Here is a 20,487-nt window from a genome sequence, read left to right as displayed (position 1 = left end):
TATACATGAATGTATTTGCAATTAATCTAAGACTGAAATCTGACATGAAATGAACTTTATATTGTTTATCACATTTCAATCAAAGCAGGGGTCGGTGTCCAGGGGTAGTTTAGCTGAGCAGAGAATGTTTTCATTTTCACCATACTAAAAGTCCTCTAACTTCAGGGTTCTTGCTTTTTGTGTTTCTTTCTGTTTCTCCTTTTCTTCTTTGAGCTTGGATTTGCAGGTTGTTCGTTTGCAGTCTGCGAGGTATCTTGTTCCTCGTCAGATGGACTGGATTGTGGTGTGTCCTGCTTTTCCTCACCACAAAATGGCAATGTTGTGCTGTGACAATAACAAAATCACATTAATAAAACCAAAACAAGGCTGACAAGAACATATTATAATTGTGACAGTTTCATGACAATTAAGAAATAATGAGTTACTGTAATGAGAAAAATAAGATGTTATTTAAATTGTAATATACATATAAACATACCGTTAAAGAGGCTGGGAGTCAGTACGATTTTGTTTTGAAAGTTATTCATACTTTTATTCAGCAAAGTTACTTTAAATTGACCAAAAGTGACAGTAAAGACATTTATAATGTCACAAAAAAGTTCTATTTCAAATCGCTGCTTTTTTTGAACTTTCTATTCATCAAAAGATGATCACAGCTTTCACAAATATTCATCAAAAAATATTGGGGGGGAAAATGTATCACAGCTTGCACAAAAATAAGGTTTTCAACATGAAAATAAAGTGTTTCTTGAGTAGCAAATCAGCATATTCGAATGATTTATGTAGTCTCATGTGACACTAAAGACTGAAGTAATGACACTGAATATATATATATATATATATATATATATATAATATTATAAATATATTAAAATAGAAAAGTTATTTTAAATTGTAATAATATTACTGTTTTGACTATTTTTGACCAAATAAATGCAGCCTTAGGAAGCATGAGAGACTTCTTTAAAACATCTAACCAACCCTAAACTTAACACTAGTATTTTTATTTATTAATTTATCATATGTCACGACAGTATTTGCTGTACAGCCTTTAATTTACGCTGATATAATTAATACGAATTTGCATCTGAACAGCATGATTCTCATCCCTGTATTACTGTAATTGGTAATCAATTAGAATCACAACTGATAATTAGATTTCTAGATGAGTCCTAAATGGCCCAAAAACAGGCTTTTTCTTCATGCAAAGCTTTTTAAAATTTTATTATGGGGTGAAAAATAAACAAAAAATCTTCCAGATATATAGCCAATAGCCTCACATAGTAGTCATCACTAAACTTACATCACTGGGAGGTTCTGTCCTTCTGTCTGTAGGGGACGTCTCTCCAGCATGGCCACAAAGAAGCCGTGTGTCCGTGTTTTTGCTGTGCTCGCACGAAGGCACTGGGTGAAAGGGTCGTGACCCCTCTCGTGCCAGTTCGGAAGAAGATTGACAAGTCTACAAGCAAAGCAAAACTCTCAAAAACTGTCCTCATACTGAGAAACACATTATTGAATGATTTTGTGTCCCGGTCTGAGTTTCTGACCTGAATCCAGGGTTGTGCTGTAAGCAGGCCGCCACAACCTCCTCGTTCTCCTGTGTGTGAATGGAGCAGGTGGAATAGACGACGCGCTGTACCTGAGGAAACTGCAGCGCGTGCTTGAGACAGTGCAGCTGAAACGCAGCCAGCGCCTGCAGACGCCCGTCCTCCTGCGGCTCGGAGACCTCATCTCGTAGGCAAACCATCCCTGAGACAAACAAGCACGAGTGTAAGGCCGCATTTACAGCACATGGTTCAAGTGAACCAATCCTGATTTTTCAGACAGATCGGATATGACCTACGTTCACGTAAGCAGGAAAAAAGCACATGGATTCCGATATTCTCAAATCGTTTTCAATCAATGATTTGTATTATCATCTTGTCATCTTATCATTTACTCCAACTCTAAGCGAACTCTCTGCTCCTCACCACGGGGCTTCTCAGGTGCTGTGAGCAAATCACTCCGCAGAAGTAGCAGTGCTTCGCCTTCTGAGAATATAGTTCCCAGTATGTATACGGTGTCTCATGTGACCTTGTTATTCGTACACGCTGTGACTATACAAATCACAACATGTAAATAGGAAAATGTTGTTATTTTTTCACTTATTGGGAGCAGTATGCTAGCTGGAGCCGTTTACCTCCAGTCTTTGTGCTAAGCTAGGCTAGCGGTGGGTGCGTCAGACAGTTACGGCACGCACGGAGAAGAAAAGGGTGTGCATGGACTTATCTAACTCTGGGGGATACGGTGAATAAGCTAAAGTCCCAAAAAGTCGGCGTGTTCATTTAAGCTTTTCTGGGTCAGTACATCTACTTTGGGTTGTTTCGCCAAGTGCATATTGTAAATGCAGATATCGAATATGGGTCACTTTTAAAAGGAGATGTAAGCTGGTCGTCAAAGAGTTTTCTATTTTGGATATGGTCGTCAAATCAGAATTGGGCATCAAGACAAATGCAGCCCAAACGGCAAATATCTAAAACATACATCAAAACAAGATATACCACTGATGCAGTTATTCATTTATACAATATAATTACCTGATCCACTGCAGGAGGGGTCCAGAAGGATGTACTTGACTTCCTTGTACTCTGAGCTCAGTGGATCTACTTTCAGAAAATCCTGATTGGCCAGCTGATGACATGTGACCCCAGCACGAAGGAGAAGAGTGCTCATGGTGGACAGGCGTTTTGCATCAAGATCGAAGGCAAACAACTTCCTGTTGTCCATTTAGAAAATAAATTAAATAAATGAAAATATATATTAAAGAAATTAATAAAATGTAAATATTTAATTTATTTTACTATATATACAAATATTCATTTATAATTGTATTCATTTCTAACTAAATAAATTAAAGTTTATATATATATATATATATATATATATATATATATATATATATATATATATATATATATATATATATATATAGTCGTCAACATTTGAAGTGGATCAAAAAAGTTCATCAAAGTTGTCCTAAGACAAGAATGGGTATTGTTCAAAATTAATATATATATATATATATATATATATATATATATATATATATATATATATATATATATATAATGGATTATGTCCAGACCTTTATACTCCAGTATTAGATAGTCAGATGCTGTACCCTTTATTTTTCATTATGGCAGCTAGATGGCTGGTTTTGTTTCCTGGAGCTGCACAGGCATCGATGACGTGACTGCCAACCGGAGGGTTTAGGAGGAAAGCAGGAAGACAGCTGGCCTGCAAAACATTTAATATGAACAGAGAGCAAAATAACATGAGGTTCAACTCATCTAACAAACAAATGTAGGTGTAGTATAACGTTTTACCTTGTCCTGCAATATAATGTGTCCTGCTTTATAAAGGAAGTGATTGTGGAAGTCTGTTTTTGAACTGAAAACCAGAAGATCTTTGAGATGTAGATCACACAGAAATGTTTTCCCAGACAGATGATCAAGATCCTCAAGCCTGAGATGATGAAACACGAAACAACAGATCAAAAATACTTCATTTGAAATGCGTTATTATAGGAATAGTTCAGGTTTCATGTCCTTCTAAAGTCATATGCGGGAGGATTTTGTGACGTGCAGAGGACAACTTACCGCATTGTTGTTCCTTGATATGAAAATCCCTCTCTTTTTAAATAGTCAATGACGTCATCAAGGGTTGTTTTCAGCGTGTTCACTCGCACATAGCGAGGAATTATATTACCTAAAGAGACAGAACATGCAAAATGAACATTAATCGTATCTCCAAAATCTATAAATAGCTTTGTCAAAGGAATGTTAGTATAATTTTAAGTATTTTTTAAGAATTTAAGTTTTAAAAGTTTTTGTTTACATAATGTGTGTATATATATAGTATCTTTACATACATACACTCATATATGGCTGTGTCTTTGAATATATACACATACACACATATTTATTAGTATGTACACACAGACATATTATGTAAACTTTTATGTCAGATTTGACAGCACATACACACATACATACATAATATATATATATATATATATATATATATATATATATATAAATATATATATAAATATATATATATTTATATATATAAAAAAAAATATATATATATATACACACATACACACACACATATATACACATACATATATATATATATATACATGTATATACACACACACAATTAAAAATAATATAATATCATGAACACTACATTATTTTTACATTATTTTACTAATTCAATCAAATGATATCATTAATACAAATAACTGGTGCCAACATTACCTTGAGTCTGCTGGAGACCGGAGGGAAGCAGGTCTTGATTTCGACTCACTTTCTTTTTCACTTTGATTCTTGCCAGGGCAGATTGTAATCTGGAGCGATGCTTCAACATCATGGTCTTCCAGGCACCTCCACATTTCACCCCACGGCCGATGAGCAGGTCATACACCAGCACCTGTTGCACACACAATGACACATCTGTGATGCACTGATCAACACAGGCATGCGCTTCACAAGAGACGATTAAAGTAGAGATGTTCACTTTGGCTAAATGGATCCGGAGTTTTGTTTCTTTCAGAAGCTTGGTGCTGTTGATGATCTCCTGCAGAACTGATGAGTATTTCTGTGTTTCACACACAAGTGCAAAGAGTTGCTTGATATTCTGATGAAAAGACAAAAAAAAGTTTAGCTTTTTTAACGGGAATCCATCATAATATTTGTTATTATAATTTTAAAACCATTATACTCCGCATAAAGAGTAAACAAACATAACCATGTCATGTTTAGTAAAAAAAAAACGTCTTCTCGTCAGTCTTGACTCGTGACGTCATTTTAACTCGACTATTTTGTCCCAATAAGCTTTAAACCTGAAATATGCAAGTCTTTTAATCTTTTCCTTTGATATGTAATCTTTTCTGATTAGTTATATACCCGTCTGGTCTTTTATTTTAGTTTATTTGTTCTACATTGTGACTGTTTATATAAGTTAATGTTCTCAATAAAAAAAGCTTTAAACCTAAGTATACTTGATTACCAAGGAGACAACAATGTAAATAAAACGCACGCTTGAGATAAAAAAAACGAGACATATGTGAAGAAAGCAAGGTAAATATCAATTGTAAAACAGAAATTGTACTTAAAAATTGTTCAATTAAGCAATATTTGTCACAAGTACACATACTTGAGACACACAATTATGCCTTATAGTGACTTAATTATAGATTCCTGAGAGACAAATATATCAACACTTACTTGAAATTTACTGTCATAAACCAGAGTTTTCACAGCACCCTTTTTCTGCTCCACTTTCTCAAGAATCTCTGCCGCTTTCATATAAAGTGCCATGATTAAAATAACACTAACGTTAGCGCTTTACAGTTAACTGAACACACGTAACTTAATACATTCACATAAAACTAAATCTAGTGTCTTTTCTCTTGCTGTAATGGAGAAAAGGCAGTACCCACGTTTTCATATTTGCCTGGTTAGTTTTCGCAGCGTTTTTCGACAGTACGGAACGTCTTACGATAACTGTAGTACTGATGAATGCCCACTAGGGTGCGCCAAAGACAATTGAACAACTACTCGTAGTTATTGCCAAACTTCAAGAATTTATCTAATGTATTTATGTGATTAATAAATGCGCTTAGAAGTAACTTTTAAAGTCTTCAATGTGAACCATACAGGTTTTTCTATTAAACTGATTGAGATATTAACATCTTCACCCAAGTGCTCTCTCTCATACACATCTGAATTGCTAATTAGGCTACTAAACTGACACCCTCGAACATTACGTTTATGCATGAAACCCATTGAGCATCCTGTGAACTATTGTCCTTACGTGTGAATAATCCTGTCTTTGATTCCTCTTGAAGACAATAAAACAGCAATGGACATCTCTAGTGAGTTTCACTTGAATGCAAATGTAATTTAACATAGGAAAGCCTTCTTATGAAATAGTTGTATCATACATCAGGCTTTAATGGCCCATATGATATAGTGAGAATATGGAGCTCATACGCCATGAGGAAAAAATCACCTCAGCCAAACAACAGAAGTCATATAGAAGATTGTGTATAACAGTTTTTTTTTTCAGCTAAGTTTTTATCATGGCTTTAGAAATTCATGTATCAAATATGTTGTATGGTTAAAAAGGCAAACATTCCTATGGGTTAAAAATCAACGAAATACCACCTACTTGGCTTTTTTAAAACCAGAGGGAAAGATTGGTCATTTATTTAAGATTAATTACCTCACTTATAATCCATTGAATGGATCTTAAAAATATTCAGCATGACCCACTGTTACCTGTGCATTGCATGAGAACATTGTGGTGCAAGGTCTGGTGGATGTAAACTTATTGAGGTCAATGTAAAATGAGTTAATGTTACCCTGAAGCTACAACTAAACTGTCATTTAGATTAACTTCAGTTGAGTTCACGCATACTTGAACCTCCGGCTAATATAAACGCTTCTATGACTAGGTTCAATGATTTTTAACATTCCACACGGCTCATTTTAGCCGTATCGCATAACCAGGACATTGTTGAGTAATCCTTGAAAACATGTTTATTTCTTTAGGGGGTTAAGAGACAATCTTCACATTCTTGTTATCTCAGGTTATAAAGGTGTTGGGTGATATAACCAGCATTCCTTGAGCTTGGATAACCGTGTCGAATACAATTCCCAGCCTTTCTGAGCAGAAATCTGAGATGTTTGTAACTTCTGGTGCTGTATTAGATGTAGTGAAGTTGAAAAAGTGGATAAACAGTGCTTTATGGGCGTCACCAATGCCCTTTAGCATATAAATGGCCATATGTGTCATAGGACTAGATCGGGCAATTGACTCTTTACCGTGTTCCTGGCTTAGGAAATGATGTCATTAGGCTCCTCCCTCCTCTTACCTGAGCACAGGGGTAGGGCCAGACAGAAGCCGTCTGTACAGACAGGAAAAAAACAAGGAACAGTTCACAACCTGTTTGTCTTTGACAAAAAACTTTTTTTATGTGAAAAAGAGAATCCAAATTGCACAGGATCTTGTTTAACAACTTGAAAAATGGACGTCCCAGAGAATTCCCCAGGGATTATGGGACTTCTGAAAACTTTTGACGCTTCAGAGTTTGGGAGTTGGGAAAAGATTGGCTCCGGCGGCTTCGGACAGGTGTACAAAGTACGACATATTCAGTGGAAAACATTGCTGGCGATCAAGTGCCCTCCCAGTCTTCATTCAGATGACAAGTGAGTTCATTTTTTTATTGTCACTTTAAGCTCACTTCTTTAGAAGAGTGTTTAAAGTGTGTGTGTGTGTGTGTGTGTGTGTGTGTGGGTGGGTGAGTGAGTGGGTGTATATTGGTTAACCACAGTCTTCTGAAAGGCAAGTGAAGTTTGTTTTTGTGATGTGAAATCCATAATTTGGGAATGCCATACTGGAGATATGCTTTCATGTCAGTTTGTATTGATACTAATTGCTATTTGTTGGTTTGTTTATTATTTATTTTGAATCAGAAATGCAATACAGAATTCCTTAACTTTTTTTGTCCAATGTGAATTAGTGAGCATTAATATTCATTACTTCTAGGCTATTACTAAGTCTCTATTCTGTTCAAATTTAAATTTATTGTGCTTACCTCACAATATTGAGGTAATTATGTGCTTGTCCTCAACATGTTGTCAGGAAACTGCTTCTAATATACTGCCTTGAGCTATGATTATGCCCCCAGTCTCAACACATATGCACAATATGGATATCTCTCAAGACTCTGTGTAAAGACTTACATTTACATTACATTCATTTTCCACTTTAACTCTGTCCTGACATGACAAGGAGTGGCTGTATGTGAGCTCTGTTTCCCAGTAACCTTCCATACATAGATCTTACCAGAGCTTTGGTATGCACACAGATGTTGCAGTCACACGCATAACATTTTACTTCTGGTTATATTATACAGTCAATTATGGTATACAATATCCCTTACATTTTTGTTATTGTGAGATATTTACTTATTTTATTCATATTACCTTTAAAAAGTTTGGAGTTGGAAAGATTAAAAAAAAAATTTTTTTTGGAAAATCTTTAATTGTCACCAAGGCTGCATTTGTTTGATCAAAAATGCAGTAAAAGCAGTAACAGTGTAAATATTATTGCAATTTAAAATTACTGTTTTCTATTTTAATATATTTTAAAATGTAATTTATTCCTGTGATGGCAAAGCTGAATTTTCAGCATCATTACTCCAGTCTTCAGTGTCACATGATCCTTCAAAAATCTTTTTTTTTAATTATTATTATTATCAATGTTGAATTATCACAGTGGTGCTACTTATTTTTGTGTAAACTGTAGTAATTTTTTATTTTTTTTTGGATTCTTAGTGTATTTGTATATATGTGTGTGTATTTAAAAACAATATTTACGAACATTGGGCCTGCACTTATTCATTTAAAAAAATTCACCCTAATATTCTCTATTAATATTAAGCCTAATATTAGTCTCCTGGGAATGCTGAGATCTTGAGCCACTAGTCAACCCATTAAACAAGCAGGCACATATGCAATATTAAAGGGATACTTCACCCTAAAATAAAAATGAAGTCATCCTTTACTCACCCTGGTGTTGTTCCAATGCCATATGTACTTCTTTCTTTTTCGGACCATAAAAGGAGAAATTTTGAAATGTCCTGCACGCGCTCCTCCATATAATGGCAGTGAATGGCGACCAGGCTGAAACTTTACCAAAAGGATACAAAAGTATCGCATAATGATACAATGAGACACGTGCCATATATAGAAAGTGTTGCGGATGCATATACGAGAAATTTGCGAGAAATAAACCGCGTTGTTCAGTCAAAATACTGAGCTCGGCCGTAACCCTGCTTGTTCCTGAGAGTGTGTGTGTGAGCCGTCAGCCTCTTTGAAACTGTCTGCATGAAAACACCAATATTTACATTTAAAATTGTGATAATTACTCTAGTTTAGACTTTTTGAATTGCACTTCTGCGTGACCTTTGATACACAATTTCATGTGTTGATATTGAGTGATTTTCTTTGGGCATAAATGTTTCAATAGCCTTGGATGAGCATGAATGCAGGAGCATGTATTAAGTCTTTTTCCCCAGGGTTCAGGCTATTTGTATTGTTATGCAGCTCCTCTGGCCCTATAACTTTATGTAGAATAGGCCCTGATTGTACTTTGTTTATCAGATCAGAGGCACTATTGATATGTAGCACAATGATGTGTGACAACGGGAAACATCAACTTGCTTTCAGTCTCTTCATGTGGATGTCACTTTGCATCGCCAAGCTAGAGGAGGAAAAAAACAAAAACATCTGATTGAAATCTAATGAATGCGGTTCCATGTGACCCTAAACACCGCAGTTTATCAGTACCTGAGATCTGAGGGTAGAAGAATTCTAATTTGCCTCCCCCGTCTAAATAGGACACGGACTTAAAAGCAGGCTTTGTCCTCCTGTGCTCCATCAGGCCTCTGCTTTAGCAGAGTTGCAGAACTGGTAGAACTGGATCCTTTTTTTTTTTTTTTTTTTTTAAGAAAAGAACGGCTTTTGTTGAGCTGAAAAGGGTGGCAGAACCGTGTGGGGCATTAGAATGGGTAGTTTTAAACGTTTACCTCCACGCTCCCTGTAATCTTCTCACTCCTTACCTCCCTTTTGTCCATTCCAGTGGGAATCGCACCACTGTTTTCTACCAGATTTAAAGGTCCCGTTCTTCGTGATCCCATGTTTCAAACTTTAGTTAGTGTGTAATGTTGTTGTTAGAGTATAAATAATATCTGTAAAGCTCAAAGTTCAATGCCAAGCGAGATATTTTATTTAACAGAAGTCGCCTACATCGAACGGCTCGTTTGGACTACATCCCTTTACTTCCTTCTTTAATGACGTCAGTAGAACAGTTTTTTGACTAACCTCCGCCCACAGGAATGCTCCCTCAACTCTACCGAAATTCGTTTATGTACTTGCGCACTTCTTATAACTTACTGTGTTTACTCAGCTCTTACGGTGATTTTCTGAAGTAAAACTGACGCTTCATCTTTTGTGTGATGTACAATAAACTTTATTAAACTCATCAGTATATGTTTGGTCATCATTCGGACCTGGTCTGAAACAGCAGACTTGTAGGCTATTAATAAATAATGGATACATACAAGCAGACGACAAATACGTTATAATAACCGTAAACTATACTAAACTATACCTGTTCCATCTCTATACAGCACTCTGACTCTGTAGGCATTATTGTCTGACTCGAAATGAACACCGTTACTGAGAGTTTCTGATATTATCATCATTCCGTGAGATGAAATTGTCCTGAGAGACTGAGCGCGAGCTCATGAAGCTCCGCCCCCTGGGTCGTCCAGCAGCAGCTTATTTGCATTTAAAGGGCACACACTAAAACAGCGCGTTTTTCTGAGCCCCAAAAAATGACAATTTAAACATGCTGTAAAAAATGATCTGTTAGGTATTTTGAGCTGAAACTTCACATACACACTCTGGGGACATCAGAGACTTATTTTACATCTTGTGAAAAGGGGCATAATACAGGACCTTTAAGAGTTATGCTTTCTCTCAGCATTGTTAAAGCTAGTTTTATATCAACACTAACCCCCGGCTTGAGCCTAGTCCCAGACTAAAATGCATGTTTGAGCTGTTTTAACTGAATATTATATCTTAAAATATGTCAGTGCCATTGTTTTGTCTCAAGATTCACACCAGTAAGATTTTTCTTTCTCTGAAGCACGTTTATAAAAGCTACTTGAATGTCCTTACTGAACTAAGGCCTAATCCTGGCTTAATCTAAGCCTTGTCTGTGAAACCAGGCCTAAAAGTATTAAAAATAAATGATTTACTTATTTATTGATTATTCATTTTTTTATAATTTGAGTTTATTCATTGATTTGTTATATTTGTTTAGTGTTATGCTTTCCCTAAGCATTCTTAGATCTAGTTTTATATTGACACTAAGTGTATTAAAAATCAATTATTTACTAAATTATTGATTATTTTTCAATAATTTGTATTTGCTTGTTTGTATATTTGTTTGGAGTTATGATATCTCTTGGCCTCTCAGCTAGTTTTCTTTCAGTAGAAAGAAAGTGCACAAAAAAATAAATGCAGTAATTTTTAAGCATTTGAATTTATTTATTTAATGCTAAAATTGTCGGAGAGAACTACGTGACCACTTTGGCTTAAGCGTTGACGTCATATGAGTAATAAAAGACTCAGTAAACTAATAAAGTGATAAGCAAAGTGCTGACTTAACGACATTGCAAACTTTTTGTTTAATATCTGTGCTTGATTTCTTGAGTTACATTGTTCAGAGACATGTTGGTGCTGTTTGCAAAGGCCTAAACGGTAAACTTTGAGATGTCCTTTGTTAGTCCAGTTATAAAATATAAGACCTACATGTCTGACTTGTTACTAATAAAAGGAGTTTTGAAAGAACAAAGTACAAGAGAGCCATTCAAACAACCCCATATCTATCAATGTTAAAGACTGGAATGTAATGAAAAAGATAATGTCTCATAAATATAGCCTACTGTAAGCGGCATTGTGGCTATTTGTGTACGCTTGAAATCTGTTTCAGATGCGCTGGCTTTTTCATAATGGAAATTTAGCCAATAGCTAAAAAAACATTGTGTCATTGTTCATAATACACTTCCGGACAATATGAGTGAGTCAGCTTTGTCATTGTGCTCAGGTCCAACGGGTTTTAGTACCTTCCCTTGTTGTTGTTTTTAAAAGTGCCTTGCTGTGATATCTTTATGATCTTTTTAATGAATTGGGTGTGTTGCCAGTCATCCAACTAAAATCCAGCTGTATCCCTCGATTCCCTCCCATGTGAAGACATTCCTTACAAAATAAATGCTATTTACATTCCACAGCTTTTTTAACACGTTGTTTTTTTTGTTGTTTAGGGAGCGTGCCGAACTCTTGGAGGAGGCCAAGAAGATGGAGGCAGCTAAGTTCCGCTACATTCTCCCCGTGTACGGCATTTGCAGCGACCCGCAGGGACTGGTGATGGAATACATGGAGACAGGCTCTCTGGAAACTCTACTGGCCTCGGAGCCACTGCCCTGGGAGCTGCGTTTCCGTATCATCCATGAGACGGCGGTGGGGATGAACTTCCTGCATTGCATGAACCCGCCCCTACTTCATCTTGACCTTAAACCCGCTAACATCCTGCTGGACGCGCACTACCACATCAAGGTGAGACAGAGCGAGCCACGTCTGGTCATGACGAGGTCTTGACTCTGCTAATGAAGTGATGACTGCTCATGTTTTAGACCTTCCAAGGAATCAATCACAGTCGATGCATCAAAGCTTTGTGTGCGTGATTCATCACTACCTGAGTAAACTGCACTGCTTTAGAAGAACACCTACAGGTTATTTGGGGCTTTACCTTCCCATTACTCACAAGGGATAGTTCTTGCAAAAATTGACGTGTTACTCTTCCTCGTGTTGTTCCAAACCTGTATGGCTTTCTTTTTTCTGTGGAAACACAAAATAAAATATTTAATATCTCTCTCTCTCTCTCTCTCTCTCTCTCTCTCTCTCTCTCTCTCTCTCTCTCTCTCTCTCTCTCTCTCTCTCCCTCTCCCTCTCCCTCTCCCTCTCCCTCTCCCTCTCCCTCTCCCTCTCCCTCTCCCTCTCCCTCTCCCTCTCCCTCTCCCTCTCCCTCTCTCTCTCTCTCTCTCTCTCTCTCTCTCTCTCCTCTCCTTATGTTGAAAGTAATCATTTTCATATCTCCAATGTTGTTTTGGACCCCATTAACTTCTATTATATGGACAAAAACTATTACAATAGTCTTTTTTGTGTCCTTTAAGGCAGGGATTCCTAAAATAAATTTGTCAGGTGAACCACATTGACCTAAAATAGTTACTTGAAGTACCCCCTGATATTTTAAGTGAATCATTTTTCAATAATTTAACAACCCATTGTTTACGGTTCTCTGGTGTTTAATAGAATAGTCACAATGACATTCAGGAACCCTATTTTGGGAAACCCTGTTTAAGGGGTTATAAATTATTTTAAAGGAAAGATCATGATGTTCAGATCAAAAGTGCAATAACACAATAACAATCAATCCTGATTTAAATATCTAGATTATGTGCTTCAGGTTCATGAAAACACCCCGTCAACATGATGAATTGTAATCTTAATCCAGCGCTGACTACCGAACAACAATTTTAATCTGTCGTGTCAGATCACCTACGCGGGAAAATTCATAAGCGATGAAGGGGGAGGGTACGCCTAGCGTTTTCTTTTCACGGTCCGTGCATACCTTTCCAGAAAATTCCCTCAGGGTTGAAAAGCTTTCCCATGCTTTATCCCATTTATATCCAACCTTCCCATGGATGAGTAAGCAGGTGTCACGAGGGATGGGTGGGAATCATCGTGTCGGATTGAAAAGGCTGGATGTAAACATGTATCCTGGACCAGTCTGAACAAGCTAAAGCTAGGCACTGTTAATGAAGGGTTGGCACACACACGCCTACATATGCGTGCACACATTTACAGAAAAATCATGTCTTCCCCACCTAATAGGGCGCCTGTAGGCGACTCTAAACATGTTTTTTTTTTTTGAAAAAAGCACAGTAAATAACACTGAGATAAAACCTTATGGGATAACATTAAAACATAAAGACCTAACCATTTCCCTTTTCTTTCTGGTCTTCATTTTAGATTTCTGACTTCGGCCTAGCAAGGTGGAACGGCTTTTCCAGGAATGACGATATCAGCCGTGATGGGTTTTGTGGCACCATCGCTTACCTCCCTCCAGAGAGGATTATAGAAAAAGACAGAATCTCTGACATTAAACACGACGTGTACAGGTCAGCCAGTTTGGATTGTTTTCACTGTGTAAATTATAACTCAAATATGAGATTAGCTTCTGTTTTTCAAAACCACCTTTCCATGCTTCTGTCAACGTTGACTAACACACGTGTTGTTTCACAGTTTTTCGATCGTTATCTGGGGAATTCTCACACAGAAGAAGCCATATCAAGGTAAGACGAGAAGTTAAATCTGTCTCTCAAAGTTGAGTTGAGTTGAATTGGTACAGAGAGCGTCTGACTCTGGAAATTACCATCAGATCCTGTAAATGTGGATTTTTTGTATTCATTTCAATCTGTCTGGCACTCTGTGAGGGTTGTGATTTCCAGGTACAAGGGAAGAAAAATATATGACTGCTTTTTTTAGTAACTAGCAGTTACAAGAATTCAGTATGAAAGAATGAAACCGAAAAGAGTCACGAGAGGCAAATCTGTTGTGTTTGGCACCAGTGAATGGAAGCAGTTGGCTGCCAGACAATCCTTCCAAGAGGAACCTATACAATATCCTGATGTACTGTACAATGAAGGTTGAAATAACAGGACATGAAATTAGCGGCCTCTGTTTGCTTTTTGAGAAGTGTTGATTTTTATTTGATTTTTTTCTGGTCTAATGAATAGAATATCTTCAGGAGTTTGTTGATCCCCATTTTCATTAGAATAATGTATTAAATATATTATTTAAATTGTAGTACTTAAACATCAGTGTAGAATTTGTTGTTTTGCCTTTAATTTATGATAATTGAATAAAAAGAAGGCAAGTAAACCAAAGTAAACCATTTCTGGGAATTGAAGGGAAATGTGCTACAAAAAAAATGATGAGAATGAGTTTTATTTTTTAGTTATGCAAAATCTGTTGATCTTTGGGGTTAAACAACTTTGTGTTACTTACTCGATTAAATTGAGGTATTGTAATTAAACTACATTAAGTATATCACTGCATTCTGTTGTGTGGCAAATATACTGATGTTATTATTTGCTCTGTCTGTTTCATAGGAGACAATAACATCCTGCACATAATGGTGAAGGTGGTGAAGGGTGTTCGTCCAGACCTCAGCGTTATCCCCCGCAGTCGTCCCCAGGCCTGCTCAGGGTTCCTGGCCCTTATGCAGAAGTGCTGGGCACATTCTCCTGAAGCCAGACCCAGTTTTCAAGGTGAGTTGTCTCTCGCTTCCATCATACCAGTTCCGAACATGCTGAGTCACAGGAACCAGAGTTGCATTGCAACAGTGACATGACAGAATATGCCAGACAACAATATAATGTTGTCATTCATGTTCTGCAGTACATTTATAACTTTTAAAACATGAGTATGTTTTGTTATTTCAGGAAGCATTTTCTATTAATGGGTATTCTTAAATATGCTCTGTCAAGCCCAGATGCCTTTCTGTACGATTTCTGGGGTTTAGGAGTAAGGATTTGGTTAGGATTACATTTTCAGATGGGGATGTGGTTCCAGGATCATGTCTTAATTGGTGGTGGTCATATGAAAATGTATGCATATTTATATGTTAATGCATTTCACTGTCTAACATGGTTCACTTTCTCCTCCAGAGATCACTTCTGAAGCTGAGGATCTGTGCACCAAACCTCATGATGAGTCCAGAGCTTCCATTTCTTCAGAACCAGATTGTTCCCCCTGCCCTGCCCCAGCCACCAGCGAACAGGTAATATCAGATTGATCGCTATGCATGATTGTTCACAAATGTTCTTCCGCTGTCTTACCGTGTGTGACGTAAAGCAGTGTTTCCATCAAGTATGATTCATTAAGACTGACCTCCGCAATGTAGTTTAGACTTCCTGCCCCTCAGTTATTAGGCAACTCTTTGGTATTTGTTTGTTTTAGTCCAAGTACATAGTGCAAATGTTTCACCAAGATGACAGTCTTTCATCAGTGACAGGGAATGCCACCAAACTGCATTGCTTCAACAGAACCCTTTTGTCATTTTGTGGGTGAGCGTATAAAACTGTTTATTTTAGGAACAACATGCTGTCTTCAATTTGTCAAAATGCTACATCTTTGAAGGAAATGTTTACATCTGCAGTCAGTGACTTATGAAAAATTAAAGTGCATCACATGTATGTAAAGTATCTGTCTGGATGTATGATCCAAGTGGCTCCCTCCATCATTTCTAAAATCGGAAAACATCAAATTTAATTTTCTCTTACAAACAATCTATGTTACTTTTCTTCACATACAGACTAGCAACCAAAAGCCAGTGAGGCCAAAGTCTGCCATGTTACCTGAGAAGGACTGCAGTCTCTCTGAGTTGCTGTCTCAGATCGACTCGGGCTTCTCACGCAGTTTTAGCGATGTCAAAGAGGAGTCCCTTGAGAGCAAAGACAACACCAGCAAGAGACTGTCAGGCATCTCCTCTGTGGACTCAGCTTTCTCATCCCAAGGCTCTATTACATTGTCCTTTGAGAAGGAAAATGCTGTGAATGGTAAGAGAAAAGCAGCTTACGACTCATATTTTTGTACAGCATACATAAAAGCATTTCTTTTGTTTTATTTTATATTATTTTTTTTGTTTTATTTTGCTTTTTGTTTTGTTTTTGATTTAGTTAATTGTTTTTCTTTTGTTTTTCTTTTTGTTTTGCTTCGATTTGTTTTCTTTTTTTGTTTTGCTTCAATTTGTTTTTATTTAGTTTGTTCCGAGTTGTTTTCTGTTTTGAATTGTTTAGGGTTTTTTGTTTGTTTCATTTTGTTATTTGTTTCTTTTTGTTTTTTGCAAAGATTATTAATTATCAGAGATGTTGAGCAGAAACCATTTGAAGAGATTTAGACAAAAATGGATCCATGTGCCAAAAAAAACTCTTTCACTCATTGTTCTCCATTTATGTACTACTTTAGAATCCAGTGAGTTACAGAAGAAGAAGCTTTGTGAAGCCATTCGCACTGAGGACATCGCTAAGCTGATGAAGATCCTCCAGCCACAAGATGTTGACTTGCTCTTGGAGGGTGGCAGCAACCTGCTCCACTTCGCCGTGAGTCTGGCCAATGAGGAAGCAGTTAAGTTTCTGCTGCTTAGCAACTGCAACCCTAATTTGCCCAATGCTCAAGGAGCCACGCCCCTCCACATGGCTGCCGAAAAGCGGCTGAAGGGAGTGTCCGAGATTCTCCTGAGCCGCAAGACGACAAATGTCAACGCCAAGGACGAGGACCAGTACACACCTCTGCACTTCGCAGCCCAGAACGGCGACGAGGCCCTGACACGTTTATTCCTAGACCGTTCCGCTTCCATTAACGAAACGGACGCTCAGGGACGCACGCCGACGCATATTGCCTGCCACCACGGACAAGAGAACGTGGTGAGGGTCTTGCTAAGTCGTGGTGCTGATGTCCATGTCAAAGGCAAAGACGACTGGACGGCACTACACCTGGCTGCCTGGAAAGGTCATTTGGGAATTGTGAAGCTCCTGGTGAAGCAGGCAGGTGCCGATGTTGATGGTCAGACGTCGGACGGGCGCACTCCGCTCCATCTGGCGTCTCAAAGAGGCCAGTACCGTGTGGCACGGATCCTGGTGGAGCTCGGCGCTAACGTGCACCTGACCTCCGACGGCCTCCACAGTCCTCTTCACGTGGCCGCGGAAACGGGCCACACCAGCACTTCAAGACTGCTTGTGAAACACGGCGCAGACATTCACGGCCGGACGGCCAACGGCTGCACCGCCTTGCACTTGGCATCCGAGAGAGGCCACCTCCCGACGGTTAAAATGCTTCTGGTGGAGGGTGCTGAGCCTGAGAGCTCCAACCATGGCCTCCGCACGGCGTGTCACCTGGCTGCCGAGAACGGCCACTGCGAGGTCCTCCGAGAGCTTCTGCAGAGCTTCCCCGACGTCGCTAATGCTCAAGACAGAACTGGATTCACTCCACTTCACCTGGCTGTACGTGGTGGCTACAAAGATGCCATCTGCGTCCTGTTGGAACGCGGTGCCGACGCAGCACCGCTGTCTCCGCAGCTCGCCAGCGAGCGCTCGTTTGATTACACGTCGGAATCGGAGCCAGAGAGTCCGAATCCTCTCACCCCGACTAAACCCAAGAGGAAAGTGGTTATTCTGAAACTCACCAACCACAAAAATATTGACGGCGCACTGACACCCGTAGACTCGTTGTGTGAATCGGCACCTTGTTGAGGGTCCTACTGGGGCTTCGGCCTCATGGACACCAGGAAATTTTGCCAATATGCTCCCAGACACTTTCTCCCTCTTTTTATCGCTCCTACTTTATAAAGACTGATTGATGCTCTAAAATAGGGACTCTTGTTATCCATTGGGATTTAATGTACATATTGTAATTACTCAGTTATCGGAATATTGACAGGTATTTTCTCCAGGGTTTGGTCTCTTGACTTTCCTCCTTAATAATAGTGTTATTTTGTGACTAGAAATGCATTCTGTATGTATATATCGCTACTGTAAATAGAGCCTCGATATTGTACTTCCAGACTTCCTGTCATTATTGTTTATCTATTCCTGTGTTTGTTGTATGTCTTTAATTTCACCATTTTATTCTTGTTACCAGTGTACTGTGGTGATGGATGCAATGCAAGCAATGCTTTCTCCAACCCCAAAATTGTATTATAGAAATTTCTTTTGTAGCATATTAGAATAAGCTCATCATATATCAACGTAATATTGCACTTAAGTTCAAATCTTGGCTATAATTTAAAGAGAAATGGCAATGTTGTGAGGCTAATTATATAATTAAAATGGTTCCCTCAAATAGAGCTGTGCATTTATAGAGCCATTTGGCTCGTACCATGGGAACAGGCCCTCAGGGGGATCACAGGTGTGGGTAGACCGTATGGGGGGAGGACTCTATCCCATGTACCCTCATGTTCAGGCCACTGGCTCATTCCTGAGACCATTTTATCTTTTCATCACTTTGTAAAAACCACTGCGCCGAACCCTGCGTTATGCAAAGGGGGGTGTAGTCGTCATTACCTTTCACTGTCTGGAACAGAAAGCCTGTTAATTGCTAGGTCTTTAAACTACTGTTGAACTCTGTGATTCTGTGTTGTTGTTGTTGTTGTTCGTATCCATGCATTTGTATAAATAATCTTCTATAGAAAACTCAGTAATCCGTATTGGACACCTCCTGCAGGTTTCACCTTGACTGCTGTAATTAGCCTATAGTTGATAAAGCTGCCTTGCCATTCCCCTTTGTACACAAAAAAAGGTATTTCTCAGTTATCCATAGTGTTTGCACACTTTTATATTTGCACACTTTTATATTTGATGAAAAATTAAAGTGCATCACATGTATGTAAAGTATCTGTCTGTTGTTGCATATTTCAGCCCTAGTCAGACTTAACCATTACTATTACTGTTTAACCTTTACTCTTTTCCCCAGTCAATATTTGGGTCAAATAAAAAAACGTTAGCAATTACCCAGAACATCTAACAACAGCATAGCAACACACTGGCAACCACCCATAACACCCTAGCAATACCTGGCAAGCGGCAACCAATTAGAACATGCTAGGAACCGCATAGTAACACCCCAGCAACAACCCAGAAAACCTTAGAAACCCTGGCAACCACACAGAACACCCTAGCATCGGCATAGCAAGACCCTGACAACAACCCAGAACACCCAAGCAGTTGCACAGCAACACCCTGGCAACCACCAAGAACACCTTAGCAACAACATAGCAATGAGCTGGCAACCAGGTAAGTGGTAACCACACAGAACACCATAGCAGCTGCATAGAAACGCCCTAGAAACCACCAAGAACACATTAGCAACAACATAGCAACACCCTAGTAACCACCAAGAACACCCTAGAAACCACATAGTGTAAAAGTTGGGTTCTGGAAGTAAAAACTCCATTCAGGAAATCGATAACCCACAGTAGGCTGCGAGGTTGTTAATCAACGGTATTTGTTTCAGGTGAAGCCGTTAGCCTGTTTTTTGTTGTTGTTTTTTTTTCAGCTTAATTTTAAAATAATCATATTTAACAGTGGAGTTCCTGGTGAAAAACTGCATTACCCATGATGCTGGACAGAAAATGGTAGTTTTTTTTTTGTTTTCATACTATGGAAGTCATTGGGGCTCATCAACTGTTTGGTATACCCATATTCAGAAGTGGATAAAGTACACAACTTCCTTACTTGAGTGAAAGTAAGGATACTACTGGTCAAATATTACTCTGTTACAAGTAAAAGTTTTAAAGACCTATTTTTACTTAAATAAATAAATAAATAAAAATTCAACTGCATAGCAATGGCTGGAAACCTCTGAAATTGAGCCAATTTTTTGAGCAGCATCTTTTTGTTTTGTTTTGAATCAAACCATAAATGTTTTAAAATATTTTGTTTCCATGTTTTTTTATTCCATGTTTTATTGTCACAGATTCTTACAGATTTTATTGACAAAAAAGTGATTGTGACATTTATTTGAATGCAGGCCCATGACGATTGTAGGCTATCTAACGCCTGAAATGAAATAATAGTACAATATTAGTGAGGGGAATGGAAAATGTTTTTCAAAGTTAAAACAATACCTTACTGTTCAGTGTATGACACACACCTCCACCACCTCATTATCTTAAAAAGACAACGGCGGGCCATGCGCGATATGAATCCTCTTCCACTTTTTCTACAAAACTGGTGGGACTCGT

At 38.2% G+C, this 20,487-nt stretch overlaps 2 protein-coding genes across 2 annotated transcripts; one reads left to right on the top strand and one right to left on the bottom strand.

Annotated features, from left to right (window-relative positions):
- Positions 1–50: 50 nt before the first annotated feature.
- Positions 51–5,562, bottom strand: nsun5 (NOP2/Sun RNA methyltransferase 5). Its single transcript, XM_084104879.1, has 10 exons — positions 5,274–5,562; positions 4,564–4,683; positions 4,305–4,476; positions 3,639–3,747; positions 3,366–3,504; positions 3,161–3,276; positions 2,577–2,755; positions 1,548–1,749; positions 1,304–1,459; positions 51–324 (listed from the first exon to the last, which is right to left on the bottom strand). The coding sequence occupies exons 1-10, from the start codon at positions 5,364–5,366 to the stop codon at positions 162–164; spliced, it is 1,449 nt and encodes a 482-aa protein (XP_083961005.1). The 5' UTR covers positions 5,367–5,562; the 3' UTR covers positions 51–161.
- A 1,397-nt stretch (positions 5,563–6,959) lies between these two features.
- Positions 6,960–20,171, top strand: ripk4 (receptor-interacting serine-threonine kinase 4). The gene is made up of 8 exons (XM_084104781.1): positions 6,960–7,259; positions 11,948–12,239; positions 13,716–13,864; positions 13,989–14,038; positions 14,858–15,016; positions 15,416–15,528; positions 16,063–16,306; positions 16,716–20,171. Exons 1-8 carry the CDS (start codon positions 7,078–7,080, stop codon positions 17,996–17,998), a joined length of 2,472 nt encoding a protein of 823 aa, XP_083960907.1. The 5' UTR covers positions 6,960–7,077; the 3' UTR covers positions 17,999–20,171.
- The last annotated feature ends 316 nt before the right edge of the window (positions 20,172–20,487 follow it).

The sequence above is a fragment of the Abramis brama genome, assembly GCF_963993115.1.
Source record: "Abramis brama genome assembly, chromosome: 25".
Lineage (NCBI taxonomy): Eukaryota > Metazoa > Chordata > Actinopteri > Cypriniformes > Leuciscidae > Abramis > Abramis brama.
The sequence above is the reverse complement of the archived record's forward strand: the minus strand, read 5'-3'. Positions and strand labels throughout refer to the sequence as shown.

Bases quoted from the DNA above. Each gene is read 5' to 3' on its own strand.
- nsun5 (XM_084104879.1), bottom strand. From the start codon at position 5,366: ATGGCACTTTATATGAAAGCGGCAGAGATTCTTGAGAAAGTGGAGCAG. The intron at 4,477-4,563 runs GTGAACATCTCT...TGTGTGCAACAG, and splicing joins TCCGGATCCATTTAGCCAAA to GTGCTGGTGTATGACCTGCT. The intron at 3,505-3,638 runs GTAAGTTGTCCT...TCATCATCTCAG, and splicing joins TATCAAGGAACAACAATGCG to GCTTGAGGATCTTGATCATC.
- ripk4 (XM_084104781.1), top strand. From the start codon at position 7,078: ATGGACGTCCCAGAGAATTCCCCAGGGATTATGGGACTTCTGAAAACT. The intron at 13,865-13,988 runs GTCAGCCAGTTT...GTTGTTTCACAG, and splicing joins ATTAAACACGACGTGTACAG to TTTTTCGATCGTTATCTGGG. The intron at 16,307-16,715 runs GTAAGAGAAAAG...GTACTACTTTAG, and splicing joins GAAGGAAAATGCTGTGAATG to AATCCAGTGAGTTACAGAAG.